The following is a 27,140-nucleotide window of genomic DNA, read 5'->3' as shown; positions in this document are numbered from 1 at the left end:
CTGCCCTGGCCCATGTGGTGCTCCGGGGCTTCAGGTGCCGGGGGCACTGCAGCCGTGCCACCCAGCCATGGTGGGGGTGCTCTGGGCTTCTGGGGGGGAACAAAAAGGGAGAGGGAGGGGGGACAGGACTTGGGCAGAAGGGGAGGGGCCAGGGGCTAGCCTCCCATAATGGCCGGGTCACCGGCCGTCCATGCCTGAGCCCTGCCTCCCCAAAACCTTTGGAAGTGAACCTGAGACTTGGGCTTTCCACTCCTGCCTCCCATCCAGCCCCTGGAGAGTGAGGCTGGTGACCCTCTGCTTCTCAAAGTGTCAGCCACTCAGCAGGATCTTGGGGGTCCCCACCCATTGGGTATTATAGGAAGTAACTCTTTGGGGATGTGGGGGGAGCAAGGTAAGGCTGGCTTTCTGCAAAGCTGCTCTTAACCGTGCAGTGATTTTACTAGCTGAGGGATCCAAACCCTCTGCCGAGGAAGCATCTTCCCCACTGCCAATTCCTTTCTCTGCCCCACCTCCTGGTAGTCAGGGCTTGGGGACCGCTGTGGCATCACTCCAGGCTCTCTGGGGGAGGAGGTAGTATACTGACATCCCCACCCCACTGAGTTTCCCATGTGTTCCCCACACGCTGAGCTGAGCCACCCTGCTCAGGGTCATTCACAATTCAGGGATCATCAGGCAGTCAGAGTGGGGGAAGAAGTCCCTCCCCTTCTTCCTGGCTGTGGTTACCTCTGCTATCTCCTAAGCAGCTACTGTATACTTGGGCACTTCCAGCCTTTGGGTGGATACCATAGATTTGGCAATGCTCCTTAGCTGCCTCAGGTTCCCCACTTTCAGCCTGAATCTCAGCCACAACCATGCTCTGTTCCACTCAGACCTCGTTCTCAGTGTGGGAAACTCACATCTCTCTGCAGATTTAATCCAACACAATGAATAGGTTTACACTCAAACTTATTTTCACAGTCAGCACAGCTCATCCACGTTCCTTTCTTGCATCCACCATGTGGGGGAGATTTTTAAATGTCCTGTTGAAACACACTGCCAAAGCCTTCACTGCAAGCAGGGGGAGGTCGGGTTCTGCTCTGTTACACTATAGTAACTCATCTTAAATCAGCTTTGTTGCGCAAGATTCACATCAGTGTAACTGAGAACAGGATTTGGCCCAGTGACTTTAAAAAGTGCCTTGATTTTCTTTTCTTCTGATCTGGTTTTTTGTTCCAAAGATTTTGGGAAAACAAAGGTCTTTCATCAAAAGGACTGAGAACTGAGACTTGGTGGGTGCGAACAATCCACACACCTGAGCACTGTAGCTATGTCGACTCCACCCCTTGTGTGGAACCAGGTGGGTCAGTGGAAGAATACTTCTGTTACCTAGCTACTGCCACTTGGGGAGCTGGCTTTCTTACAGCAATTGAAAAACCCTTTCTGTCACTGTAGCCTGCATCTACACTATGGGATTATGACAGCACTGTGTAGACATGGCACTGGAATTTCATTAGTTATTACATATTTCTTCCACCAGGCTATGTAGTTGCTTGCCTGATGATTAAGGGAATGCTCTCAAGGATTTGCATACTGTGTACATGCAGTTAGAATAATTGTCACGTTACCCAGCAAGTGCCCTCAAACATTTTCTTGTCCAGTGGGTCTCCCTGTATCGTCTCATCCAGAACTATGAGTGAATGACAGCTCGCCATGGCTCCACACAGCAGTCCCCAAGGCAAAGGAGTACCAGAGGCAAAGCTGTGGACGTTCTGGAAACTGATTTAAAACATAGGGTTAGTGTCCAATTTCTTTACAAATAGAAATGTTTAGATTCATGGGGACAAATCCTCAACTGGCGTAAACAGGTTCCTCTCGGCTGACTTCAGTGGAGCTATGTCTATTTACAGCAGCTGAGGAGGATCCAGGCCCCAGTCCATTTGATATACAGGCCTAATCTGCTCAATGAGCCAAAGGTGTCTTAAACATAATTAGCATGGAGCTTTACATTTGAGCTTCAGACTGTGTTATTACTGGAAAGATAATCTCTGAGGGAATCGGGTATGAATACTACCGTTAACACAGGAGCTTTAGAGCCCTGCTTGACAACTCCTGGTATTATTTATTAAAAGAGATATCTTGGAAACTTAAGACACAACAGAAAAGAGTGATGACGCTTCCTGTAGTCTGCTACATCTCACTGAGCGAGACAAGGTAGGTGAGGTTATATCTTTTACTGGACCAATGAAAGATAGATATTACCTCCCCTACCTTGTCTCGTTCATATCCTGGGACCAACACAGCTACAACACTACAAACATCCCACTGAACAGTTTCCTTTGGGAGCCCAACAGAGTGTTGGTGAAGTGTCAAAGTGACACGCTTGACTTCACTGGGCCTGATTCTCCACGGCCCTGCACTATGAGTTATTATTTACCTCGGTGTCAACACCTGTGAGGGGCCGCTGCTGGTGTGAGTGGAGAATTCTGACTTGTTAACATTTTACATCCACCCAGCACAAGTGTAAATGATGACACAAGGTGCAGTGCAGAGAATTATGTCCAACCCCTTCATTTATATAAGTGGCCTTAACATCTAAGGACCTGAGACACCTCGCACTTACACCTGTTTTAAAACCTGTATTACTCCACTGATTTACACTGGGGCAAGTCAGAAGAGACTCAGGCCCCGAACATTGCAGTGTAATGCAACTTTCCCTGAATATGCTCTCTCCTCCTGCCTGAGGCAGACACGGAGCATAAATCAGTTTGGGCTGAGTGAAGTCTTTGCAATTTCATCCTGGATTATTTCTCCCCCACTATAATCTTGATTCTTCTCTCTTTCCTATGGCTCTAGGACATGCACCTACCACACAGCCTAGCACTGTCTGTTTTCTTTGAATGTATCTGCTACGTGGCATATTGAACTAACAGGAGGCCCATTAAGTTTGAGGTGAGCATAGTAAAAAGAAGCTATAATTTATTTATCCTCCTTTACTACTAAATCAGACATGGTGAAATGCAACCCATGTGGAGTTCAACAATGTTGAATATGGCAATATGAGATCAAAAGCAGCATTGCATTGTGGATCCTGTAGTCTCTGTGAGCCACCAAAATCTGTTCCATTTCAGGCAACTTAGATAAGCCCTTGGACTCTTACTGTAATTTGGCAAATTAATTAACTAATGCTTGTAAAGCATTTTAAAGCAATTAAATGCTGTATAAGCTTTCTTGCTGTTCTTTTATCTTGTTTAAAAGTACAAAGGACATTTCACATGCTGAGTGAAATTCCTTTACTGAAGCTGCATAGGTTTCCGAGGGGTAGCCATGTTAGTCTGTATCAGCAAAAACAACAAGGAGTCCTTGTGGCACCTTAGAGACTAACAAATTTATTTGGGCATAAGCTTTCGTGGGCTACAGCCCACTTCATCAGATGCATGGACTGAAAAATACAGTGAGCAGTGTAAATATTACAGCACATGAAAGATGGGAGTTGTCTTACCAAGTGTGGGGTCAGTGCTAACGAGGCCAATGCAATCAGGATGGAAGTGGCCTATTCTCAACAGTTGACAAGAAGTGCTGAATATTAAGAGACGGAAAATTACTTTTTGTAGTGACCCATCCACTTCCAGTCTTTATTCAGGCCTAATTTGACAGTGTCCAGTTTGCAAATTAATTCCAGTTCTGCAGTTTTTCATTGAAGTATATTTTTGAAGTTCTTTTGTCGAAGAATTGCCACTTTTAAGTCTGTTATTGAGTGTCCAGGGAGACTGAAGTGCTCTCCTACTGGTTTTTGAATGTTACAATTCTTGATGTTTGATTTGTGTCCATTTATTCTTTTGTGGAGAGACTGTCTGGTTTGGTCAATGTACATGGCAGAGGGGCATTGCTGGCACATGATGGCATATATCACACTGGTAGATGTGCAGGTGAACGAGCCCCTGATGGTGTGGCTGATGTGGTTAGGTCCTATGATGGTGTCCCTTGAATAGATACGTGGACAGAGTCAGCAATGGGGTTTGTTGCAGGGATTGGTTATTGGGTTATTGTTTTTGTTGTGTGGTTTGTAGTTGCTGATGAGTATTTGCTTCAGGTTGGGGGGCTGTCTGTAAGCAAGGACTGGCCTGTCTCCCAAGATCTGTGAGAGTGATGGGTCATCCTTCAGGATAGGTTGTAGATCCTTGATGGTGCGTTGGAGAGGTTTTAGCTGGGGGCTGCAGGTGACGGCTAGTGGCGTTCTGTTACTTTCTTTGTTGGGCCTGTCTTGTAGCAGGTGACTTCTGGGTCAGCTGATACTCACATCTTCTTGTCAACTGTTGGAAATGTGTGACGTCCACCTTGATTTCAAAATCTGAAATGATGCCCCTGTTGACACCTTATAGAATTTCCTAGTACATCAATGTCAATTTTATTTGCAGATAATATCTTTTACTGGATGTGACAAAGTTCCTCCTCTACCTTGGTGGGTCTTGCGCTTATTGGTGGATTTGCTTGCCTCAGAAATTAACGGCAGCCCTCAGTTTCATGGTTTTTGTGAACCCACAGTCCAGGTCAACTTCTCCTGTGTCTGACCAGGAGTTGGGAGGATTTGGGGGGAACCTGGGCCCGCCCTCTACTCCGGGTTCCAGCCCAGGGCCCTGTGGATTTCAGCTGTCTAGAGTGCCTCCTGGAACAGTTGTGCGACAGCTACAACTCCCTGGGCTACTCCTCCCAACACCTTCTTTATCCTCACCACAGGACCTTCCTCCTGATGTCTGATAATGCTTGTACACCTCAGTCCTCCAACAGTACGTCTTCTCACTCTCAGCTCCTAGTGCCTCTTGCTCCCAGCTCCTCACACGCCCACCACAAACTGAAGTGAGCTCCTTTTTAAACCAAAGTACCCTGATTAGCCTGCCTTAATTGATTCTAGCAGCTTCTTGATTGGCTGCAGGTGTTCTAATAAGCCTGTCTGTCTTAATTGTTTCCAGAAGGTTCCTGATTGTTCTGGAACCTTCCCTGTTACCTTATCCAGGGAAAAGGGACCTACTTAACCTGAGGCTAATATATCTGCCTTCTATCACTCTCCTGTAGCCATCTGGCCCGACCCTGTCACATGAACCAATCTCTGTTGGTGAAAGAGACACCCGGTGGCCAGAACCTGAAGAAAAGCACTGTGTAAGCTCAAAAGCTTGTGTCTCTCACCAACAGAAGTTGCTCCAATAAAAGACATTACTTCATCCACCTTGTCTCTCTCATATCCTGGGACCAACACAGCTACAGCAATGCTGACTACACTGAACTGCACAGTTAACTCAAGTGAAATAATCATGACATTATTCAGGGCTATTTTCCTTTTTGTGGTTTCTGAGCTTTTTGCCAAAGAAAATGTTCGGTCTCTGCCCTGTGGGAGACTCTTGGGGCTTGTCTACACTGGCACTTTACAGCACTGCAACTTTCTGGCTCACTTTATCACTCATCATGATACAATTAGCTCCTCTGTGCTGAAGTACCCGACATGTTGGCAACCACTGCTAAAGTCTGGGATGTTGATATAATGCATATGCTGATCCCCTGCGAAAGATGATGGGCAGCTAATCTCTCCTCAAATGTATTTGAGCCAAATGGAATATGCGCAGTGCAATGTGGGTTTAAAATTAATTTTAGAACCATGGTATGCACAACAAACAGCTGATTTTTGGCTGTAATAAACAAGTTGTGAAATTACACACCACTTGTCACCTCCGGCTCTCAAAAAATTTTGGAAGGGGAATTGAAATGGAATTTGTTGCAGAGGGGTGGAGTCTGAACGTTTAAGTCTGATGAGCTTGGCTGGTAAGGTATGTCCGTTGAGGGTGGTCTGGATGTTAACAGTGGCCTAAGTAGTTATTTAATTTATTTTTAAAGTTGTTTGCGGGACAGATGGTTGGCTAGACAGAACAGAACAACGAGGGAAGTGAAAGAGGCAAAGCAACTTGTCCAACAGGCGAGGGAATGAGCTGTGAGGAGAACCCAGTTCTCTTGACTCCCACGCCACTGTCCTAGTCACTAGACCACATTGCCCCTCTCTTTACTATAGCTGGGCATATGAGGAAGCTCCCTCATGGGTAAGGTTTGGATGAACTCTTGGCTGTTTAGACAATATAGCTGAGATCTGCCAATCACTAAACACAATCCCAAAATACAAAATCCATTTGTGGACAAAGATCTTTACCAGCTTCCTTCTGAAGGGATCAGCCCCCAGAGGTCCAGTCCATCTTCTGTTAGGGTGCCAGTCTAGGTTCAAACAAACATCTGATTATTTTATTAGAAGTTCAGGCCCTGATTCTCTGACTAAAGCTAGTGTAAATCAAACTGCACTGAAGTCAGTCATGCCAGTGTAAAACTGGTGTAGTTGAGAGGAGAACCAGGAATACAAACAATACATTTACAACAAACTGCAGCAGGCTGGATACTCAGTTGTGAAAATCATCCTAGCTCTGCTGAAATGAATGGAGCTGAACTGGTTCATCCCAGCCCAGGAGCTGGCCTTGTATAGCTGAAAACATGAAAATTAAATGGTATGTTATGGGCAGAGAGAGTCAAGACATCTCAGGAATTTAGAAAGGGGTTTTAGAACACAAAGCGTGAGCATTGGGAATAAAAGGAAATTATGGACCAAATTCCCAGCTTACCTAAACTGGCACAATTCACACAGTGCAGTGGGACTGTGCTGGTTCGTACTTGCTGTAAATCTGTCCCATTGTTTTCAGGACAGTTTCAGTGTCTGGAGTTATATTATTCACCACGTGTTAAAAGACAACAGAATTAATGTAAAAACCAAAGAAAGATCCAGAGATGAATCTGGAGGCAGTGTCTGGGGGGAACCAGGGTCTGGTCCCAGTCTGGAGGCAGTGTCTGCCTGGGGGTGGGGACCACGTTTTGATCCAGTTACAGCCCTACACAGAGCCCCAGCATTGGTTGTTCCTGCCTGAGGTGGAGTCATGTGTGTGAACTCTGTGAGGTTGGGGGACTCCACAGCAGTTGAACCCAGCCTCTTCCTGCAAACATGCACAGGAAAGAGATTCTCAGAGACCACAGGGACACTTGAGAAACTGGGCTTTCAGGAGCTAATCTGTATTGGGGCTGGGGACGGGTGTGAAATAGCAGCCACTCCATGACCTTTGTTGTGTGTGATGGTTCCTAGGCAAGCACAGATCCCAGGGTCCCTCTGCACCATGCCCCAGAGCTGGCACAGAGCATGCCTCGCTGGCAAGCAGGCTGCGTGGTGGCACTCATGCCTGTGTGGCTACTGCCCCCACCCCTTCAGCTCCCTGAAGAGGGTTCTGCCTGGAAAGCTTTGTGCTGGTCCTGGGTCCAACATACCCAGAGCAGGCAGCTTGAATTTGACTTCTTGGCTGTGAACGAGCAAGAACAAAAGTGCCAAGAACATTTATGGCATTAATAGAACAAAATCCCAAACCTGCAAAAAGCATTAAAATCTATTGTAGCAATCTTGCTTTAAAAGCCATAATACGTTTCTTACTTTGTCAAAGCAAACCAGGTTTATTTGCCCGCATATATTGATCCTCTGGGGGCTGATGCAGAAAATTTTCTTATTCTTCAGCCTCTTTTGGGCATAAACAATCGCTGTTGTCAAAGCAGCTGGTATTGCAGGAGGGATAGAAGTAGTGAAGAGGAGTAGCGCCATTGCCACTGTTTCAGCTACTGGTTTCTGGAAAAGAAACAAACACAACAAACCTGTTGATGATCTTTTTACTCTTTGAAGGTTCAAAAGCGTGGACTGTCTGAACAGACGCTGCATGTGCAGTGTGATGTTCCAAACACCTGCCTTACTCAGGGCTCAGAAGAAAGGAATTTCAGTGGGGAAGGAATTCCATGATCACGTTACTAATACTTACCTCGTGTTGTACATACACACACACTGTATAGATCAGTCCAAGCACACCGATTAGTATAAGGATTATGATGAATTTTAAGGCATCTCTGTAGAGTCTGAAATTCATGGGCTTGGGGTAGAGGATGGACCTCACCAGATCACCTTTGGCTGTGTTGAACCCTATATTAAGACAAGAACCACAAATTGTATATGTTATCTAATGGCATGCTAGGTTGAACACAATTGAATTAGGAGATGGATAGTATTATAAAGACTTTCTGAAGGCAATACAAAATATCTGGCCAGCTCATGTAGGGTGAAATTCACCAACAGTCAAAGACCCTCCATGTCATAACACCCCACTTTACACCTTCACCTGGGTGGTGGTAGCAGATCCCTCAGTGCACTCTGTGCCTCTGGGAGGTGGATTTCACCCCTGCTCTGAATGCACAGGCATGGATGGGAGAGATCTGGGGAAGGATCGTTGTACCTATGCTTATAGGAACCCCTATACTGGGAGCACAGAGGGGAAGCAGGAGACACTATTCTGTAGTAGGGCTGGAATAGCAGCCACAAAGGACCTTGTCTGTGGGTTTGGGCTTTAGTCCGTAGGCTCCGTCTACACTGCATATGGGAGCAAGCTCCCAGACAAGCCCCCGGAGGGTTTTGTGAGGTAGACAAACCCAGGCCCATCTACTGAGACTGCCGTCAAGGGAGCCCAGTAACACTGGTCGTCTGGAATGTGGGCCCCTGTCCACTAGGAACTAGACTGAGACCCACCAAAACACAACCATCAGATGGGAATAAATAACTTCCAGTCTCTGACATGGGCTGGATTTGAACCAGAGATGTAGCTTTACTATATGTCCCCTGGGCCATCTGGTCCCCACCACCCTGACCAGTAAAATCAAAAATAAATACCAGTTTGCAGCACAACAGCTCTCACTGGTCCTTTGCCTGTGGGCTTGGTCTGGATGACCTCTGTTCCACAGAAGAGGACATGTCTTCGGTAATCCTCTGCACTATGTGTTTTCCAGGACCTGGTGTTCTCAGTATGGGGCAAAGCGGTTTTAGAGACTGGAATACTTTCACCTAAAGATCATGTTGTACAGTTCCAGTTAGGATGTATTTAAATTCCATCAGATTCTGAATATATATTAATTGCACATTCCCTATTAGCAAGAATTTTTAATAAATAAATAAATAAATTCACTGAATGATGGCTATGATTTTTAAAATCCGAGCACTTCAGACACCTCCTTGGTAGTTTTCAATCTAAAGACGTGGGTCAAACTTTGCCCTCAGACAGACACAGTTTTATAGTGGCTAAGTGTATATGCGTGACACCGCATTCTGCTACTGAAGTGTGTGTATCATTATCTGCCCACACAGAGCGCATTACAACATCCGAGCATTTAAAAACCATTTTTTTGTGTTTGTTGTATTTCCTGTTCCTGACAATACATTACATAGATCTGGTTTCATTTTTAGTAAGAAATTGAGTTATGCTGAGCAATTTAGAACTAATCAGAAGCCCTTCCCAAGGAGACTGCAAATTATTCAGAACACTGTCTTTCCTTATTTTGCAACAACTCATTCTGACATAGGATAAACAATTTGTAATCAGAATTGATAAAAACATATCTCCAGAGAGAGAGCAAAGAACTGCATGGAGACAAAAGACAAATCAAAATCCAAGTTTATACCTGTGAGCATGCCTTCATCTACAATACAGCCTCCATCGATCAGGATAGCATCACATGGCAAAGAATGCTTCTTTCCTTCTAAAACAAGGATGTCTCCTGGGACCAAATAACGAGACTCCAGCTTTTTGCAACCTATAGTAAAATATCAAATGAAGTGAGTGCTCACTTAGACACAGGTTATGATCCACAGGAACATATTAAGGCCTGCACTACACAACCAACCTGCCTTCCTCCATTGGTTGGTTTCGGAGGAACCACACTTATGGATCTACAGTGGTACAAGTGAAGACGCTTGTCTGCCTGCCTACCTTGAAGTGATGTTCCGAGGCTTAATTAGTTAATGTCTATAAATTGCTTTGGATAGGAGAACCTGCCTAAGGTACCTATGGGCCCCATTACCATGGTATCTGAGCAACTCACAATCCCTAATGGACTCAGCCTCACAATATCGCTGGGAGGTAGAGTGTAATCCACGTTGCACAGATAGAGAACCAAGGTGCAGAGAGACAAACTGAAGAAGTACTTGTGGCACCTTAGAGACTAACCAATTTAGCTACAGCTCACTTCATCGGAAGCTTATGCTCAAATAAATTGGTTAGTCTCTAAGGTGCCACAAGTACTCCTTTTCTTTTTGCGAATACAGACTAACACGGCTGTTACTCTGAAACTGAGGTGAGGAACCCTGTAGTAGAGCAGGGAATTGAGCCCTTGTCTCACATGTCAATGGCTAACATCCTAGTCACTGTACTATAGAATTACTTTACCCAATTTGTTCTTGATACTGAAATACACCTGCAAGCAGATAAGCCTAAGTATGTCTGTGTACTTCCAAATGCAGAGTTTGACCCTCTATTGAATTAGAAGGGGTAGGGGGAAGAAGGCCAACTGGACATCACTCACCTCCGTCCTTTGTGCAAGCTGTAACCTGGACTTTGTTGTGTTCCTCAACAAGGTCATGCAGCTTGACAGATTGCTGTTGATTGGGTAGCAAATTAAGTGTTGAAATACTAATACAGAACTTGTGCCAAGCAAAACATTATACTTTAGTGATCAAGAGTAAGCTTCATAATAGTGAAACTGAACTTAATTGGATTATAAGAGGTAAGATTCATACTCCCTATGTTTTCCTTACTAATCAGGAAATGTGTTCAAAAGGTTTTCCCCTAGTTAGACAACAGAACAAGCTATACAGTGTATTGAGGCCTGATTTTCCACTCATTCAAATTTCACAACAGTAAAGTTACTCCTGCTTTGCAACACTAAGAAATGAATCAGGCTGTTTTCAATGACATTTCCAGTCCCCAAGTAGTGAATTTCCACATGTTGGTCCATTTTCTTCCCTGCTAGAAAGGGGCTCAATAGAACAACTGAGTGTAAATATACAGTTATTACAGAGGTTACTACTGCAAAAAAACAGAAACAGAATCTATACTTTTGGTCATTTTAGCTAGGTATCTCTACATGGCAGGTGGCTGCCTGTAATCCAATTTAGCAATTTGCATATCCAGAGTTCTAACCTGATGAGGTGAAGTATCACAGGTTTGGGCTGTGTACAGTATTGTAGCAGGGATATGTCACCTTAATTTAAAAGTTACTTATAAAATCTAGTCATAGGTGTGGGCTTCTTAATCAGTGTTCTTCTTATGAAAACTTCATACCAGTTGGAAGAAGACCCTGAGGCTCAAAAAGCTGTCACTCTTCATGCTAAAAGCTTGGACTTTGACCTTGCCCAAGAACACCGCCTAGCCCATTGTTTGTGTTCTGGGTGCACTGGAATGCTGGATGTGCACACCAATTGAAATGCCACACTGGGGCTTGCTTAGACCTGTGTGAGGTTTGTGCTGTGCATTTGAGCTAGGACAGTAACAAACTAGAAGTAACTCGGTGCCATAATCTACTCCAACAAGGACAGTAGATCATCTGTCTCCGGGGTGGTGGTGAACAGGGCAGAGCCCACTATCACTTGCTCTAGGATTCAATTCTTGTAAGTACGTGACTTAGTAATTCAGTGGAGGTCATATGTAAAAGATGTAGGGCCATTTTTCATTGGTGACTCACACTGTAGCTTGTTACACATGGTTTACAACCCATGTTTAAGTGATAAAGCAGTGTCCCTTGCACCAAGATGACAGTCAGTCGGAAGTCTGAAAGCTGACTTTCCCACTGCCTCCCCCTTCCACTGCCACCTCAGCAATGTATTTATGTCACTCAGTTTGCAAACCACGGAATGCCAAACTGCTGAAATTAAACTACTTTACCACCCAGCCAAACCTTGTCCCAAATGCCTGAATTGCCTGTTCCTTGAGCTTTGAAAATAGGGTTATTTTTCTTTGTATAGTTTTTTGCAGTCGGAGTTCGCTGCCTGGCCAAGATGGCTGGCAGCTCTGAATACCAGGAGAGGCTATTCTCTGTACTTTTAGCCTGACTTAAAGGCAGGAAGTGCCAGAAATGTTAGGAGTATTTGTCCTCACAAACAGCCTGGTCCTGCAAAGTGCTGAGGTCCCAGAGCAGTGGGCAAGTACCTCATCAGGTTGAACTAATAAATTCTAAGCCTGGTATGCAGACTAAATGAAGCGATTCAGGTACATCTTGGATAAGCATGTTAGCTTTGGGTGCATAGGCCAACTCGGAACATTTTTTGTGGCTTCATCTGAAAAATACAATATCCTTTTCCTCAGAGAATGACTGAGGTAAAGTGAAGTTACTGGAAGATGTGTCTAAAAGGCAGAAATGTATTAACTCATCTGAGAATTTAAAACTACTCCCACATATTTTTTTTTTATGTTAAGGCCTGTTATTTGCAGGCTCTGAACCCCCTTGCACTTTGGGGAAATCCAAGATGGATCCAAAATTCATGGATGGCCCAACTCTAATCTTCAGTGAATTTGTGGAATCTGCAATAATACCAGCTAACCAAAAGCACTGAGTGCAGAAATTGCTTCTTATTCTGTGTCTGAGAGAAATGAAAGCATTACTGCTGGCTGAACTGGGAAACTGATGACACGAATAGCAGCCTTACCTGTCTGAGGTCATACACTGTTAAGCCAATAGAAATGACTGACAAGATTATGATAGCCATGGAATACTCGATGTAACCTTGGCTCAGCCACAGAGTCAGAGTGAAGGTTTGGAACACATAAAAGGGATTTAAAATCTGCAAACACAAATGTATCACACCGTCAGGAGAAATTCACAGGTTGTTCAGCGGCCGCTTACATGTGGGACAAGATGAAAAGGTTTCACCAGAGATTTCAAGGAATCTTTTCAGTGTAATTTAAACCAAAATTGTGGTGCTCGTCACAAGCCAACACTCTCCCATGGTGGTTCAGGGGACTGATCGCTTTCACCTCCACCTTGTCGATTTGATCTGGCTCAGAACTAGTTGCCATCTGGTGGCTGTGCAGTGATTTCTCCAGAATGAATTGGTGGTCTCAAGCTGTCTAGATACTAGCCCTCTCTTCAGTCATTAAACTAAAGGCTCCATTCTGGAGAAGTCAGCATACCCACTGAAGGCAATGGGATCTTTGTCTGCATAAGGCTAGCACTGAGTAAATAATTTACTGAAAAATTTAACTCCTGAATGAAAATTATGGGAACACACTTTCACAAATATTCGCCCAGGTGTAAGGAATGAAGGGTCAGGAGCAAAACAAAGATGTACGCTCAGCCAATACAGTAGTAGCCCAGCCAATATTACCACCAGGGCACCCCTTCTCTGACACTTCCTTGTGCAAAGCACCACAGCTTTCAGAGACCTGCCTAGAGGCACAGTCCTAAAAACCGTCACGCATGAGGCTGCACACTTTGATGCCCATGTAAAGTTCAAATTAACTAGCCTGTTTTAAAGTGCTCTCCTGGAGTTCTCTTGGGCATTACAATTCCCGCACTCAATACTGAGTGCAGTCACTTCTGCAGAGAAACAGCAGCTGTTTAGCAAGGTACAGCAGTATGAATGAATAGTTTAGGATACAAAGTCAAAAATACTTTCTGTATTTCAATTGACAAGGAGAATTTAAGGAGACAGAATGTAGGACACTCGGCTAACCTCTATCCTTGCAAAACGTGCTATTGGATTATTAATGATCAAACCTGAAATTGTACACCTCGTCTTAAAGATGGTGACTCCTCACACCAGGATGGGTATCAATCTAGTACTGACCCCGAGGGAACAAGTACTAAGTCACCAACACCACTTGCTGTGAAACCTATATTTTTATTGGGGGCTGGTCACCCATCAAGGTACCGCTCATGTCTGGCTCATCGTATGAGATACAATGAGTTCCTAATCGGAAGTAGTGTGGCTACACCCTATATGGATGTGCTCATATGCAGAATAGTCCTGATTTCTCTCTTACAGAAGCTTTACACTAATGTAATTTCAGTGGATTTACTCTTGATTTATACCACAGTGACAACGAGACCAGAACAAGACCCAGCAATCGCATTTTTCTTTTTTAATGCGCCATCTATTTTTATTTACACTGTACATAAAGGGTCAAATTGTCCTCTGTGTTATACCCGTATAACTCCATTGTAGTTAAAGGAATGGAACTGGCATAACTGAAGGGATGACTGTACCATGTATCACTGAGTTTTTTCTACACTGCTTTGTTTTAGTAAGAATCTAGGCCATCAATTGCTGAATTCCAGGGTAGAAAAATGAAATATTACTCTCAAACGTTTCTGAGCTATCTCTGCAAGTTGCAGTGGGGGAGGTCTAGGTTGGATATTAGGAAACACTTTATTCACTAGGAGGGTGGTGAAGCACTGGAATGGGTTACCTAGGGAGGTGGTGGAATCTCCTTCCTTAGAAGTTTTTAAGGTCAGGCTTGACAAAGCCCTGGCTGGGATGATTTAGTTGGGGATTGGTCCTGCTTTGAGCAGGGGGTTGGACTAGATGACCTCCTGAGGTCTCTTCCAACTCTACTCTTCTATGATTCTACGATTCAAATAACAAGACTTAAAAGTAGAGATGCAGCTTACCTCTCTAAAAAGTAACTTCCAAATAGGACGAATTTCAACTTCAATGGCATTGGGCCCACACACTAACCTCCTGTATGAGATCATGAATTGGTTAATATCAGAGAAACAAAGTTCCCTGGCATACGCCCTTATAGAAGGTCCCTAGCTCTTTCAGTTCAGACCTCTGATGTAATTAAGAATTCACATACACAAAAAATGACATTATAAAATAATGGTAAAACCATATCTTAAAAGTAATATCAAGAACACAGATGGTTGATTGGGACAGAAGTCTATCAAGAAGCTATTGAATCCAAGGTGGAATTACGCTGAGACCAATGTTCACTTGTCTCATGCAATTCATGCAAGTTTTATAAAAGGCCGAAAAGAGTCTTTGATCTACCACTGACTCTTGCTGTGAGCCTGGCTTGGTAGACTGGTGAAACATGGCAGCACCTCCTCCCTTCATCTCCCATTCTTAGGGCCAATTGTAACCTCATTGAGTCAATGGCATTTCTCCAGATTTACATTTCTGTCACTGAGGACATTCATGATTATGCTCCTCAGAGTGAAAGTTGCATTCATTTTTGTCCACCCTCTCAATGTCATCAGTGCACTTTACATTACTACTGAAGTAAATGGCAATAAACTGATGTGAAATGTGAGTACGGAAGAAAAGAATTGGGCCCGTACGCGTATTTAAATCTGAAATACTGAATAGACTAGAAATGCTGTGGACTGTACCTGATATTCTGTTCTTCGCACGTCAGACCAGTTCCAAACTTGTGATGTATGTCGTAACATGAGTTGTTGTCATCTAGCGATCTAGGATAACCATGAGAAAGCTCAAACAATGATGTCCTGAAAGGAGCTTTTGCTTCTTCAAAGAACTTTGTAACAAGTGGTTAAACTCACCCAACTTTCTGGAACTGCTTCACAGAGAGATCCCAAATATACCGGATTTTCTGTACCTGGATGCTTCTGACCTGCAAAACCAAATAGCACAAATGCCATTTAGAACACCCAGATTCACTGTATTACAGGGCCAGTTCTCTTCCTTGATGTGTGGATATAATTCCAGTCAAAGTTAATGGGAGCCACAGGAGGAAATTGAGATAAGAGCTTTCATCCGCCTCTTCACCTAACACCACGTATTGTATACATCCATCCATGACTTACTTTTAATTCTGGCTTCATTATGGCTCTGTTTATGACAGAATCTTTGTCAGCAACAAAGAGACTATCTGATGTATCTCTAACTGATAGATTCATTGTGGACAAGTCGATCCAGGTCACCTTCTTTCTGGTGTATTTTTGAAATTCATCCTAGAGGAATAAAGAAAAGTTCAGTGTGCTTTGAAGGAATGACATATTCTTAGTGTAGGTCTCCGTGTAAAGCCATGGCAGAGACTGGTAGTACATAATTACAGAACTTTTGGTTAGGAGCCAAGAACAGAGAGCTTCATTACGGTCTGCTTCGCCTAATGAACTCTGTCTAGGTCTAAAACATCGCCCATTTTAATCATGCTTCCTGACCCTGGAAAACATGTGTTTCCCAAAATGAGGGCTGCAATATTACTAAGACCTTGCTATAGTAGAAAATGAGAACCAGTGTAACTAAATTTGATCTAATTACACAAGTGCAAATGCCTAATACAAATGCACTTAAACCAGTTTAAATTGTGCTTTAATCAGCATAGCTTGGTGTGGTCAGTTATTAGTCACTATTACAACAATGCAGTAAGGTATTAATTGTTTTAAGTGCATCTATATTCAGGATGTAGTGCATATATTGGGGATCTAATGCATATTAGGTGTTTGCACTGATATAATTAGTGGAAGTCTAACATAACTCAGGCCTAAGATACAGCTCTCTAAAATTCAATCCTACAGAGTTTCTCTCATGATATTAGCCACATGCATTACACAAAAGACAGGCTCAACCATATTTGTTAGGATTGACCCCTCTGTTGTGTCCTGTCTTCTGCATTCTTGGGGGTAGGTAGGGTAAGCAAATACAGAAGAAGTTAGCATTCTGCAGTGTTATGCAGTAATCACATTGGAATGAGACCTACTCTGATGCTAGTGGTTAAGCAATGGGGATATGCAGTGTACACGAGGCATCTAATACTCAGTGGTAAAGTATCTGAATTCTAGTTAGTGTAACCCTAACCTCTGCACAATAGTTTTGAATCACTTTCCCTGAAAATGTCTGTATGGAAATGATTTGGAGTTAGTGGGCTCCTCAAATGCCTGAATTCTCCCTGCCAGTCTACATCTGAACTCGAGTATTTACACTGGAAAATACTAGAAAATTGCTATTACACACTGAGAGAGTAGGACAGGCTGCTTAAGTGTGTGTGTGTGTGTCTGTCTGTCTGTGTGTGTGTGTGTGAAAGCTTTATATGAATTAATAAGATCTCCAGTTAAAAGTACATTTTACAGTGTGCACTTACTGTTGTTCTAAGCAATATGACATCTGCTTCTTGCAAGTTACATGGGATGCAGTTTGCCCACACATCCCATGCTGGCTTCCAGTAAAACAGAAGGAGAAGAGCCCCACAGGAGAAGATATATCCAGCAATGCACATGGCTTTCCGGCAGCCTTGAGTTTTGTAGCCAAATATCTCCTGTGGTACAAAGACAAGACATTATTTTGAAACGGTTTGACATTGAGACTTGTTTTAAAGGGCAGAGCTGCAAAGACTTTCTAGCTAATACACCCCCTCTAAGCAACCCCGTTTTCAGTTTGGGAGATGAAACTGTGTATCAGCTAAACGTCATTAAAATTAAGGCAAAATATACACCAAACCCACCAAAACCAGGCAGTATCACATATTTAATATGGAAGGAAAGGCCCATTCTCAACCTTCCATCCATGTAGCTTTGAAGAATTAGCTTGATCCTATAGTTTTCCCTGCCATAATCCAGCTGTCTGTCACAGTAATACTTCTACTTATCTAATTCATATATAGTCTCAGAGCCTTAAAACCCCAGCTATCCTGCAGCAGCGGAGTGTATTTGTACAGGAACTTTGTGTTACTGCGGGGAATCTACCCTGCAGGACAGAAACCCCCTTGAAGTTAGGAAGACTTTGCATGGTTCTGAATAGTATATCTCTGAGTTTCTAATGTGCTATCAATGTAGTATCTGGGTGCCATATACATAATTAAGGATGCAATTTTTTTTCCTGCCTGATGTCCCATAATGTGGTTCTTAATCATACACAGAACCCTGACCACCTTTCTATGATCCTTCATTATCTTCCCTGTTTGTCCTTCCACTTTCATAACCTGGCATGCTGTTGTAGTCATAATAACATTCTATTGTTAAAAAATTATTACTGCGTTTTCTAATCCCCATGTTTCTCCTCCAACTGCACCTTGGATTTTCATGTACATTAGTCTGCTTTATGTTTGGTCCACACTTCTGACAATCACCTGTTATGTGTGCTGTAGCTCGTAATGCTTTTATTATGGTCCGTCCCTTGCACTCAGGACCCTGGGTAGGTGTCTGTGCAATAACTCCACACCTACAAATCTGTCTAAAGTGAACAAACGTGTAGTGAAATCCTGGCCTCGCTGAAGCCCAACAGGAGTTTTGTCGTTGGCTCTAATAGGGCCAGGATTTTCACCCCCTGAGTCTGCTCCTTCTCCACTCCACAGTAGCTCCCAGGCTGGTGTTTTGCAAACCAACTACTGGGAAGACCTGCTGATTCACAAAGTGCCCACTTGGATTTCCACAGCCAATACTTCACTGACACTGAAAGGCCGTTTCCAAAGTGAGTACAAATGAGATCCTTTCTGCATAGTGCCAGAGGGGTCAGCCCTTCTTAGCATAGGGCCAGAAGGCCCAACCCTTCTCAGCACAGCGCTAAACGGCAGGCACAGCAGTTCCGATGAAACTGCATGCAGCAGCCTCTGTCTGTGTCGCTCCTCAAACGCCATTTTTCCCAGATGTGGGCAAGTGAATAACTATTTTTTGCTGCCTGCCTCCACCTATCTTCACCTTCATTGCTCTCGCTCCTCCTTTCCCCTCACTGTTCAAATGTTTCCCCAGTCTGCTTTGTATCTCTCCTTATTTCTTAGCCCACTTCCTGGTTCTTTCACCCCCCTGACTGAGGCTCACTGAACTCTTCCCCATCACACAAACCACGAAGGCATGTTATTCCATTGTCCCATCCCACTGCCCTTCCCCGCAGATTACTCCCCTCCCTGCATCCGTCTCTACTCCCAACACTCCTGGTTCCTTTCTTCCCTACGACTCCTGTCTGTCCTCGACACACGCCGTCCGGGCACTCCCACAATGTCCTGTGCCCAGCCCCTGTCTCTGTCACCCCACTGCCAGCATAGGGCCTGGTTCCCTACCCAACACATGCATCGTTCTCCTCTTGCCCCTGCAAGTCCTGTTTCCCTTCCCCCCGCCTCAAAAATCCCACCCAGGCCCCGTCTCTCCACCCCACACACAGTTCCCTTCCCCAAACCAGGGGCCTGTCCATGTCCCCACCCTCCTCCCCTCCCTCACATTCTGCCCCTCCAGGGACCTGTCCCCCCCGCACCAGGTGTGGCTCTCCCACTCCCACACACGGTGTCCCATCTGCCCCGCCCTCCTCCGCCCGCCCCGCCAGCCGACACCGGCAGCCGCCCTGCTCTGCGCCCCTCCCGCGCTCCCCCCCCCTTCCTCCAGCACCCAGCCGGAGGCCGGGCTGCCACCTCTGAGGGACAAAAACCCACCACCTCCTGCCGGAGCCCACACCGTTGCCCGTGTGCCCCTGGCGCCTTTCCCGGGACCGCCACCTCCCAGAGACCATCCGCGGGACACCTAGGGAGGCAGCACCCGGGCAGAAATCTACCTGCCTCTCTGTAAGAGCGGAGGGCATTTGAGTCACCCTGTGACATCCAGCGCACCTCTCACTAGCGGGGGGTGTTGGCCAGAGCTTGGTCGGTCGCTCCCTTGTTCATGCTCAGCAGTGTAGTGCAGGAGACACCTACATCTTGTCACTTGGGATAGGGGAGGCGAGGACTGGCCGTGAGGGCCTCTCGAGATCCCTTCTGTCCTGTGATTCTATGGCTCACGCAGGTGCAAACTATAGGCACACTCAGGTTTTAAGGTGACTGGACTCGGAGGAACCTTAGACCCCAAACAGTCACCAAATCCTTATGGGAAAGTCCTATGGAATTTAATAGTAGTTAAAACAACAGCATTCTCCAAAAGCTTAATCGGATTACCGAGAAAAAATATCTGCTGACTTAAATGGTGAGTTAAATCCTTTCTTTTTCTTTCTTTTTTATATATAGTTCCATAGCAAGAATATAATTTTCTATTAAATTCTCTTGGTTGGTTAAAAAAAAATCTGTAGAGAGCTATCATTCTCTATCAATCTCTATCGGGTTTGTGTAAAAGGGAAGGGTCAGCATATTCTTCCATATGTTCATTTGAAATACAAGCATGAAACAGACATCACAAACTTCTCAGGTCCTGCAAGGTGAATGGGAACTATATGTTCACTTCAGAACTTTGCTCTGATTAATATTGCCTGTTTGTAGAGTTCAGTGATATGTCTGAATCCGTAACGGACTGGATTTTGATTAACCAGCTTACAACGGAAAGATTACAGAATTGGTATTATTCACTTTTGGGAATAATGGACTTAACATATTTTGTACTGTCCAGGAGAGGGCTGGGCAGTACAGGACATAGATTTCTCCCCAGAAATGTAAGACGGGGTGTATTGGGGTCACCCTGCAGTATAACCAAGGCTGGTGAGAGCCAGGGTATAACCCGTGTGTGGCTGGCAGGCTGCAGTTACACACAGACACTCTGGGTGTGGCATGCATTCTGGAAGGCTGTTTGTGAGCGGCCCAGATGGGAGCTAATTCAGTAAGGCATTGTAAGGCACCCCAGGTTGAAGGGCAGGGGTGACACAGTCCCCCACTGCTCTGGATTGTATCCTGGTATGTCACACATCCATCCTATTTAAATTTTTAACTAGTGAAAGGCCCAAGCCATTGGATTTCAGTCTGGTTTCAAACACTCTGAATTTCTGCAGTGTGGTTCAATCTCTGTTGAGACAAGGACCAACTGCATAATTTGTATCTTGAGCCAGATGCTGAAACATCAGACAGACATATGCACATTTTGATGCTTGGATTCACGCCCATCTTTACTCTTCATCCCTCTCCCAGCTATACACAAAGTACTTACATTTCCTCTGGCATGAGCAACTGTATCTATAGACTCAAATCTTGTATAACTCTATTGTCTGTAAAGAACAAACCGCCCCAGGCAGTGGAGGAGGACTTTAAAACTGGATGGGTCATTTCCATTGCTTGTCATTATGACTTAGGGTTGTTTTTTTTCTTCTGCTGCACCTTTACAGATCCTTCTCTTTTGCCAATATGCATTTTCCAGACTGCAAGGGTCTATTCCTCTCTCTCTCTCCCTGGGAAAATCCTCAGAGAATTACCTAGACCCACTTTAGGATTGAGTCAGCTAAGACAAGGGAGACCCCATGTTCAGAAATGACTGGAGGAAATTCACATGGGTTCAACACAGTCTGCTGCGCATGACTATAAATCCTCTTAATTCCTTTTCCCACCTTCATAATCCCTGAAAGTAATGCCTCGCTCAGGAGAGCAAATGTTGCCAGCCACCCACATTTAAAAGGCTTTGCAACTAATAATCAGGTTCTGAGAATCAAATTATGCCAGCAATATTGTGTCATCCACGCAAGCTAAATAAAATATAGGTGACTACTTAAACCACTCACAGGACATTGTAGGTCCCCACTTGTTTGGAGGTATGTGACTCCCCAGACCCAGCCTCTGTTAATAAGTACATTTAAAAAAGAAAATTTCTATTTTATTTCATCCCGAAGGATTCTCAAACTGCTTAACAGCACTTGTAAACTTAATATACTCACTATAGTAGGGATCACATACTCCAGCACTGAAATACAACCACCTCTGTATGGGGTAGGGGAGGGAGTCTCAACTGCTTAATCTTCTACAGGATAGAAACCAAAGAAGATCATATCTGGTGGAAACCACAGGGAGTTTAGGAAAACAGAATGTAATTCCACATGTTGGAACTTGGCTAGCGAAGCCAAACTCTTAGCAAGTAGGTTTCACCAGTTTAATCTAAGGTGGGATTTTAAAATGATTTAGTTAAACAGACATAAAGAACCTGTGTAGACACTCTTAGTTCAGTTTGAGAGTGGTTTATTTGATTTAGCTTAAACCTGTTCCTAATCAATTTAAATTAAAGCCTGGTTAAACTGAAATAAGAATATCCAATGGGAGCTGCTGGAAGCGGCACAGGCCGAGGGACGTACTGACCACCGCTTCCAGCAGCTCCCATTGGCCTGGAGCAGCGTACCGCGGCCCCTGGGAGTCGCGATTGGCCGAACCTGCGGACGCGGCAGGTAAACAAACCGGCCCGGCCTGCCAGGGGCTTTCCTTGCGCAAGCGGCAGAACAAGTTTGGGAACCACTGCTCCAGTGGAACTAGTTCGCTCATCACTTGCTAATTAGACCAAATGATGCTGAGCAATGCGAGGATGAGAAGTGAAAGGACTGGCTGTCACAAAAAAACATGGCAGCATGTCCAGCTATGTGGCCTCTCTAATTCTGTGTCCCCTGAAGCCTGATTGAACTATATTGAACAAGTTGGACTGCAAAGGAGGAGTTCACAATTGATAGTAGATCATGCTTTTGCATTCTTAAAGTCAATGAATTATGTGCCCATCGTCGTGGCTTCTGATCTCTGAGGCACACTCAAAGACCGAATGCTGTGCAGGACAGCCCACATCCTGCCAGAGGAATGCTACTCCATCGATCAAACAGTAGTTTAGGTGGAAAGAGGAGCCATGGGCCATTCCCCATCTGAACCAGACTAGCAGGCTATCAGAGCGTGTGTGTTCTCTCCACTGAAACAGCCTGCCTCCCCTTCTTCCGAATAAATGGACTATGAACAACCCAATGGCTTCCGCTGACCTTGTCCTTTGTGATGGTGCATAAAGAGGTGGGCACTCGTAAAGGAGGTCCCAAATCTAATGCGTCTTTATAGATTAAAATTAACACCTTTTGCTGAACCTGGAAGCTGATGAGACACTAGTGTTCATCTATGCTGGTGAACTCTATGTTCTTTACTAACTGATGTAACTTCTTGGGGTTATCCCTTCGAAGTACCCAACCAGGACTTTAGAACAACCAAAGAACAGACTGCCCCCAGAGATCCCATCCCAGGTTTTACACTGAACCTAGCATAGGAGTGAGGGTATATGCCCATGCACTGCACACACAGTTGGGAAAGCTCACAATAAAGTACCTCACTGTCAAGTCTCCGTGCTTTGATTTAAGCAGCTCCCCAGTCACCTGGGACCTGACCGATGAAGCTGCTGAGTGCTCATTAAGTTGAGCCCTGAGTGGAGCCTTTGAAAGAAAACGTGCGCTAAAAACCTGAAGAAAATTGGGCAGATCTTCAGCTGATGAAGGTTCCTGCTGCAGGGTATATTAAAGGCTGGTGAAATGGGATGGAACAGGTCCAGATTCTCCTGACTTAGTGTTGACATAGCAGGTAAACACTTGCTCAGCAGCCAAAGTGGGGTTTGGTTCTACACCATGTTGTTGACCCTATGCCCTGCATCCCATCGACAGGATCATCCAACACAGATCCAGCACAAGAGGAGCCAGCTATGATAATGTATGGACAGACAGCTCTGGAAGCCAAATGCTTAACGTTCAGGCGATAAAACGTATAGAAGAGAGGAACTGAGGGAAAAGACAGGACATTGATGATCATTTCTGCTGAGCCTAGGAACCTGTTTGTGGCATTAAAGATGTTGCAGGATGATGCCACCCAAAGGCAACATAATACTTGGGAATCAGGCGGCCATGGCTTTGGCAAGCAGAGCTGTGACACATTCCCATGGCAACTCAGCCCCATTCCAGCAGTGCTTTGTCTCTTGGTCTGATGAACTGGCACAGAATGTGCTGAGCTGGAGCCTTCAACCTCCTGAGCACACGCTCTTCCCTGCCACAGATGAGTGCAACCAAAGCACCACATTGTGCAAGGTAAAGAGAGAGTGTGTGAGAGAGAGAGAGACATCCTTTAACACCCCCCCCCACTGGGGCCAGACATGAGAGTACAGGCCCCGTGCGAGGCTAGGACTTGTAACAATAACCTCTCAAAGGGGTAATGAGCAAGAGGAGGATTCCTCCTGCTCCCTCTGGCACTCATGAGCAGTCTAGCTGCCCCGTCTACAAGGGAGGGGAAAGGTGCAGGAAGCCTTTCATCTGTGCACCACCCAGGAAACAGCCCACAACTTTGTAACAGCATTGGGACTCCCCAGAGGCCACTGTTGCAGGTGGTCTCGGCATGTCTGTTTTTCTGACTGTACAGGAATTAGAACTTTGAGAAATGCTTTTCGTTGGTTGTGGTGCAGTTATTTTCAGCTGCTGGCCATGTCACCAGCAAAGTCTGCTGACAGCCTTGATTTGGCTAAGAATCATTCTTCAGCGTAGCTGGATGATGTGCCCAGGCTAGCCAACAAGACATTAAAACATTCCACCCCCGCCGTCTTGCCCTGTATGTGATATAGGAGCCCCTGCCATTCACCAGGGACTGGATTGAGACCCTCAGCTCTGTTCAGGGATGCTGCTTAACGCCAAAAGGCACTGCTAAAATACTGTAATTTACAAAGCTCAGCTATAAGATTTATATTTCTTAGGAAGTTGGGGATGGGTAAAAAGCTACAGTTGCATCAGGGGGAAACCTGAGAAGCAGCTCCTGGGGGCATTCTGCCAGCAGAGGACAGAGGCTCAAAGGTCCTCAGGGGGCTGGGTGAGGAGAGAGTGGAAACTGCTCTACTGTCAATGGGTGTAGCACATGCCCCTCCCAGCAGCTGTCCGCAGTGGATGCAGAAGGGTTAGGGTCACGGCAACTCTCCTTTCCTAGTCCCTCAGGAGCATCTGGCACTGAGAATGCTGCTAGCATCAGAGCATGGGCACCCGGATTCTAGCTACCCCTTGCACAAGTGCCTGGGAGGAGAAAGCCCCCTTCTCTCGCTCTCCGCACCACCACTCCTTTGTGCACACTGCCTGAGCTGCTAAAATGTGGAAGTAATTGTACTTCCAAAGCACTTCCCCCTGCTCCACCTTTCCCACCTCCCCCAAATGCTACAATCACACAAGAATGCTCACCACAGAAAAGAGATAGGGCTGATTCTATGAACATTAACAAAAGCATCCTGAAGACAGAGGTTAGATTGGCAAGCACATCTGGAGAGCAATGGGATTCCACCCTGGGGGCTGCAATGGCAAAGCTTAGTCACCCCCAGACTTACAGCATGGAGGATAGGACCCCAGAAATCCTCAAGCAAAATTGCAGCAGGGTGTGCCTCAGCAGGAGTGACTCAGTCCCAGCTTGGAAGAACTATGCAGGGTTGACTTCAACCAAGGAAAAAGAAAAATGTGACCAGTTTATAAGCATCTTCCCTGTGATCTGTTCACCTGCAAGGTGGTGTCCCATGTGAAGGGGTGGAAGCCCCATTGCTAAGGATGTTACGATTAGACTGGAGAAAGCCTGAGGAAAAGTACTGGTCAGAACAGTCCTTCACTGGCAGGGGCACTAGGTCTTTTTCCTTTCTCATTTCTGTGGGTTGAATCTTGATGTTCTTACTCAGGCAAAAAACCCCAACTGACATCAGTGAATAAATGACCTCAGGGTTTGACCCTCTGATTCAGCCTTCAACCAGAACCTATGCTGAAAACACCAAGCCCACTTTGAATGCTGAATTTAGCTGTAGAAAATACAGAGATCCATTGGAAATGGCACAGGCTGAGAGGGCTCAGTGAGGTGTAAAAGAAAACCAGAAATCACCCCCCTCCTTCCTTTACCAGCTCGTTTTCCTCTTTGGGGTTGAGCAATGCATGGTGATCCTTCCAGGACTTTTCTTCCATCAGTCTGGGTTAGTTTCACTCCAGGTTGTTGTCTCTTGGCTGGGAAGAGAGGTCTCGGATGCTGCTACTGACTTGAACTCAGGACATCAGTTAGTTCTCACCATGGTCCTATCCACTGCCTCTAAAAATCCCTGAGCATGCACCTTTGTTGTTGAACTGGCAACACAGGAAGGAAATCCATTCTCGCTTGTAAAGCTCTCGGGTATTTACTTATGCAACTCCTGCACGCCTCTCCCATCTAGTGTTATTTTGCTCAGTCATGTGAAAATTACCATTTAAAGTGACACCACCAAAGGCAAAATGAGGGAGGGAGCAAGTGAGTCATGCCTCCTGCTGGGCCCGCCTAGAGTTCTGGGCACCTCAGAACCAAACAGGAGCTGACAAATTGAAGGGAAATCAGAGCAGATCAGTAACGACAAGGCATTGGAGGGGATTAGCGTCCATAGAGAGACACATATTTGGATCCCGAAGTTGGGAGATGTTGGGCTACTGAAGTCGGGTTCATTTCATTGGAGAGAAGTCTCCATTTGTGGTTCAAAAGAAGAGTTCCTCCAAAGTTTGAATCTGGGATTTGGTGTGGCCCAGGCAAGGAAGCCGGGATGTGGTTATGATCCAAATTTCCCATGGTTCAGAGCACTGTACAGAACTATGGTTTTGGTACAGCTGGATGTGTTATGTGCGGTCAAGCAAACAGCCGATGACCCTCAGACCTGCAAGTGGCATTCAGTGGGAAATGTTGCAAAGCAGGGACCTGGAGGGGGGTTACCCTCCATGAGTTCTGCTGGCAAGAGAGGAGCAGCAGGGCGGCTCTGCATGTATCCCTTGTAACATTGTTTAGCAGCCACCTGCTTTGTCCACTGCTTGCAGGAAGAGCAGCCCCTTGGAGCGAGCTGGTGGGGGCCTGGAGCCAGGGTGGGCCAGCAGCCCCCACATCAGCTCCCCTAAGATCCCTGTGTGGCAGCCACCCAGCAGGAGATCAATTGCTGGGCAGTTCAGCTGTCCCTCCCCCACTGCCATGTGCCGCTCCTGCCCTCTGCCCTGGAGCTGCTCCCAGGAGCCTCCTGCTTGCTGTGCAAGGGTGGGGTGTCTCCCTGCCCCCCACTCCTGTACCCCTTCTCCACAGAGCTGTGGGGGGTGGAAGACACGACAGGGCTCAGGACAGAGGGAGCTTGCGGGCAGCAGCTGCTGTCTCAACTTGCTGATCTACTTAAAAAGGCAATGTACTTAGAGTGGGGTCAGCATACTTAAAGGGGCAATGCGCGTCTCTCACACACGGTGTGTGTCTCTGTCTCTCTCTGTCATGCTGCCTCCCCTCCCTCCATTCCTCCTGCCTTGCCTTGTGAGGCTACATTAACAACAATGTGTTAACCCTTGAGGGCTCAGCTGAATGCTAGTTTACCATTTAGCAGTAAGGCATTCCCTGGGAAATATCCCACCCTCTTACTTCACCACCTCAACCAAGCTTCACAATCACCATTGCTGTTAAATTGTTAAATTTTACAGTGTTAAATTGTCTATTTAAAACTTATACTGTGTATATGTGTGTGTGTGTATATATATATATATATAAAATATAGTCTTTTGTCTGGCGAAAAAATTTTCCGTGGAACCTCACCCCCCTTATTTACATTAATTCTTATGGGGAAATTGGATTCGCTTAACATCATTTCGCTTCAAG

At 45.4% G+C, this 27,140-nt stretch overlaps 1 protein-coding gene across 1 annotated transcript in view; it reads right to left on the bottom strand.

Moving 5' to 3' along the window:
- Positions 1 to 25,462, bottom strand: part of LOC140916840 (putative cation-transporting ATPase 13A5) — a 49,387-nt gene extending 23,925 nt beyond the window's left edge. Inside the window, exons 1-14 of the mRNA XM_073358726.1 lie at positions 25,400 to 25,462; positions 16,959 to 17,132; positions 15,682 to 15,828; positions 15,418 to 15,488; positions 15,247 to 15,327; positions 14,524 to 14,593; positions 12,560 to 12,694; positions 10,441 to 10,513; positions 9,541 to 9,672; positions 8,756 to 8,926; positions 7,857 to 8,014; positions 7,481 to 7,669; positions 6,170 to 6,231; positions 1,605 to 1,755 (exon numbers count right to left, since the gene is read on the bottom strand). Coding sequence (XP_073214827.1) covers positions 1,605 to 1,755; positions 6,170 to 6,231; positions 7,481 to 7,669; positions 7,857 to 8,014; positions 8,756 to 8,926; positions 9,541 to 9,672; positions 10,441 to 10,513; positions 12,560 to 12,694; positions 14,524 to 14,593; positions 15,247 to 15,327; positions 15,418 to 15,488; positions 15,682 to 15,828; positions 16,959 to 17,132; positions 25,400 to 25,462 — 1,677 coding nt within the window. The remainder of the gene's footprint in view (positions 1 to 1,604; positions 1,756 to 6,169; positions 6,232 to 7,480; positions 7,670 to 7,856; positions 8,015 to 8,755; positions 8,927 to 9,540; positions 9,673 to 10,440; positions 10,514 to 12,559; positions 12,695 to 14,523; positions 14,594 to 15,246; positions 15,328 to 15,417; positions 15,489 to 15,681; positions 15,829 to 16,958; positions 17,133 to 25,399) is intronic.
- Positions 25,463 to 27,140: the final 1,678 nt, after the last annotated feature.

This window comes from Lepidochelys kempii, chromosome 9 (assembly GCF_965140285.1).
Source record: "Lepidochelys kempii isolate rLepKem1 chromosome 9, rLepKem1.hap1, whole genome shotgun sequence".
Taxonomy (NCBI): domain Eukaryota; kingdom Metazoa; phylum Chordata; order Testudines; family Cheloniidae; genus Lepidochelys; species Lepidochelys kempii.
The sequence above is the reverse complement of the archived record's forward strand: the minus strand, read 5'-3'. Positions and strand labels throughout refer to the sequence as shown.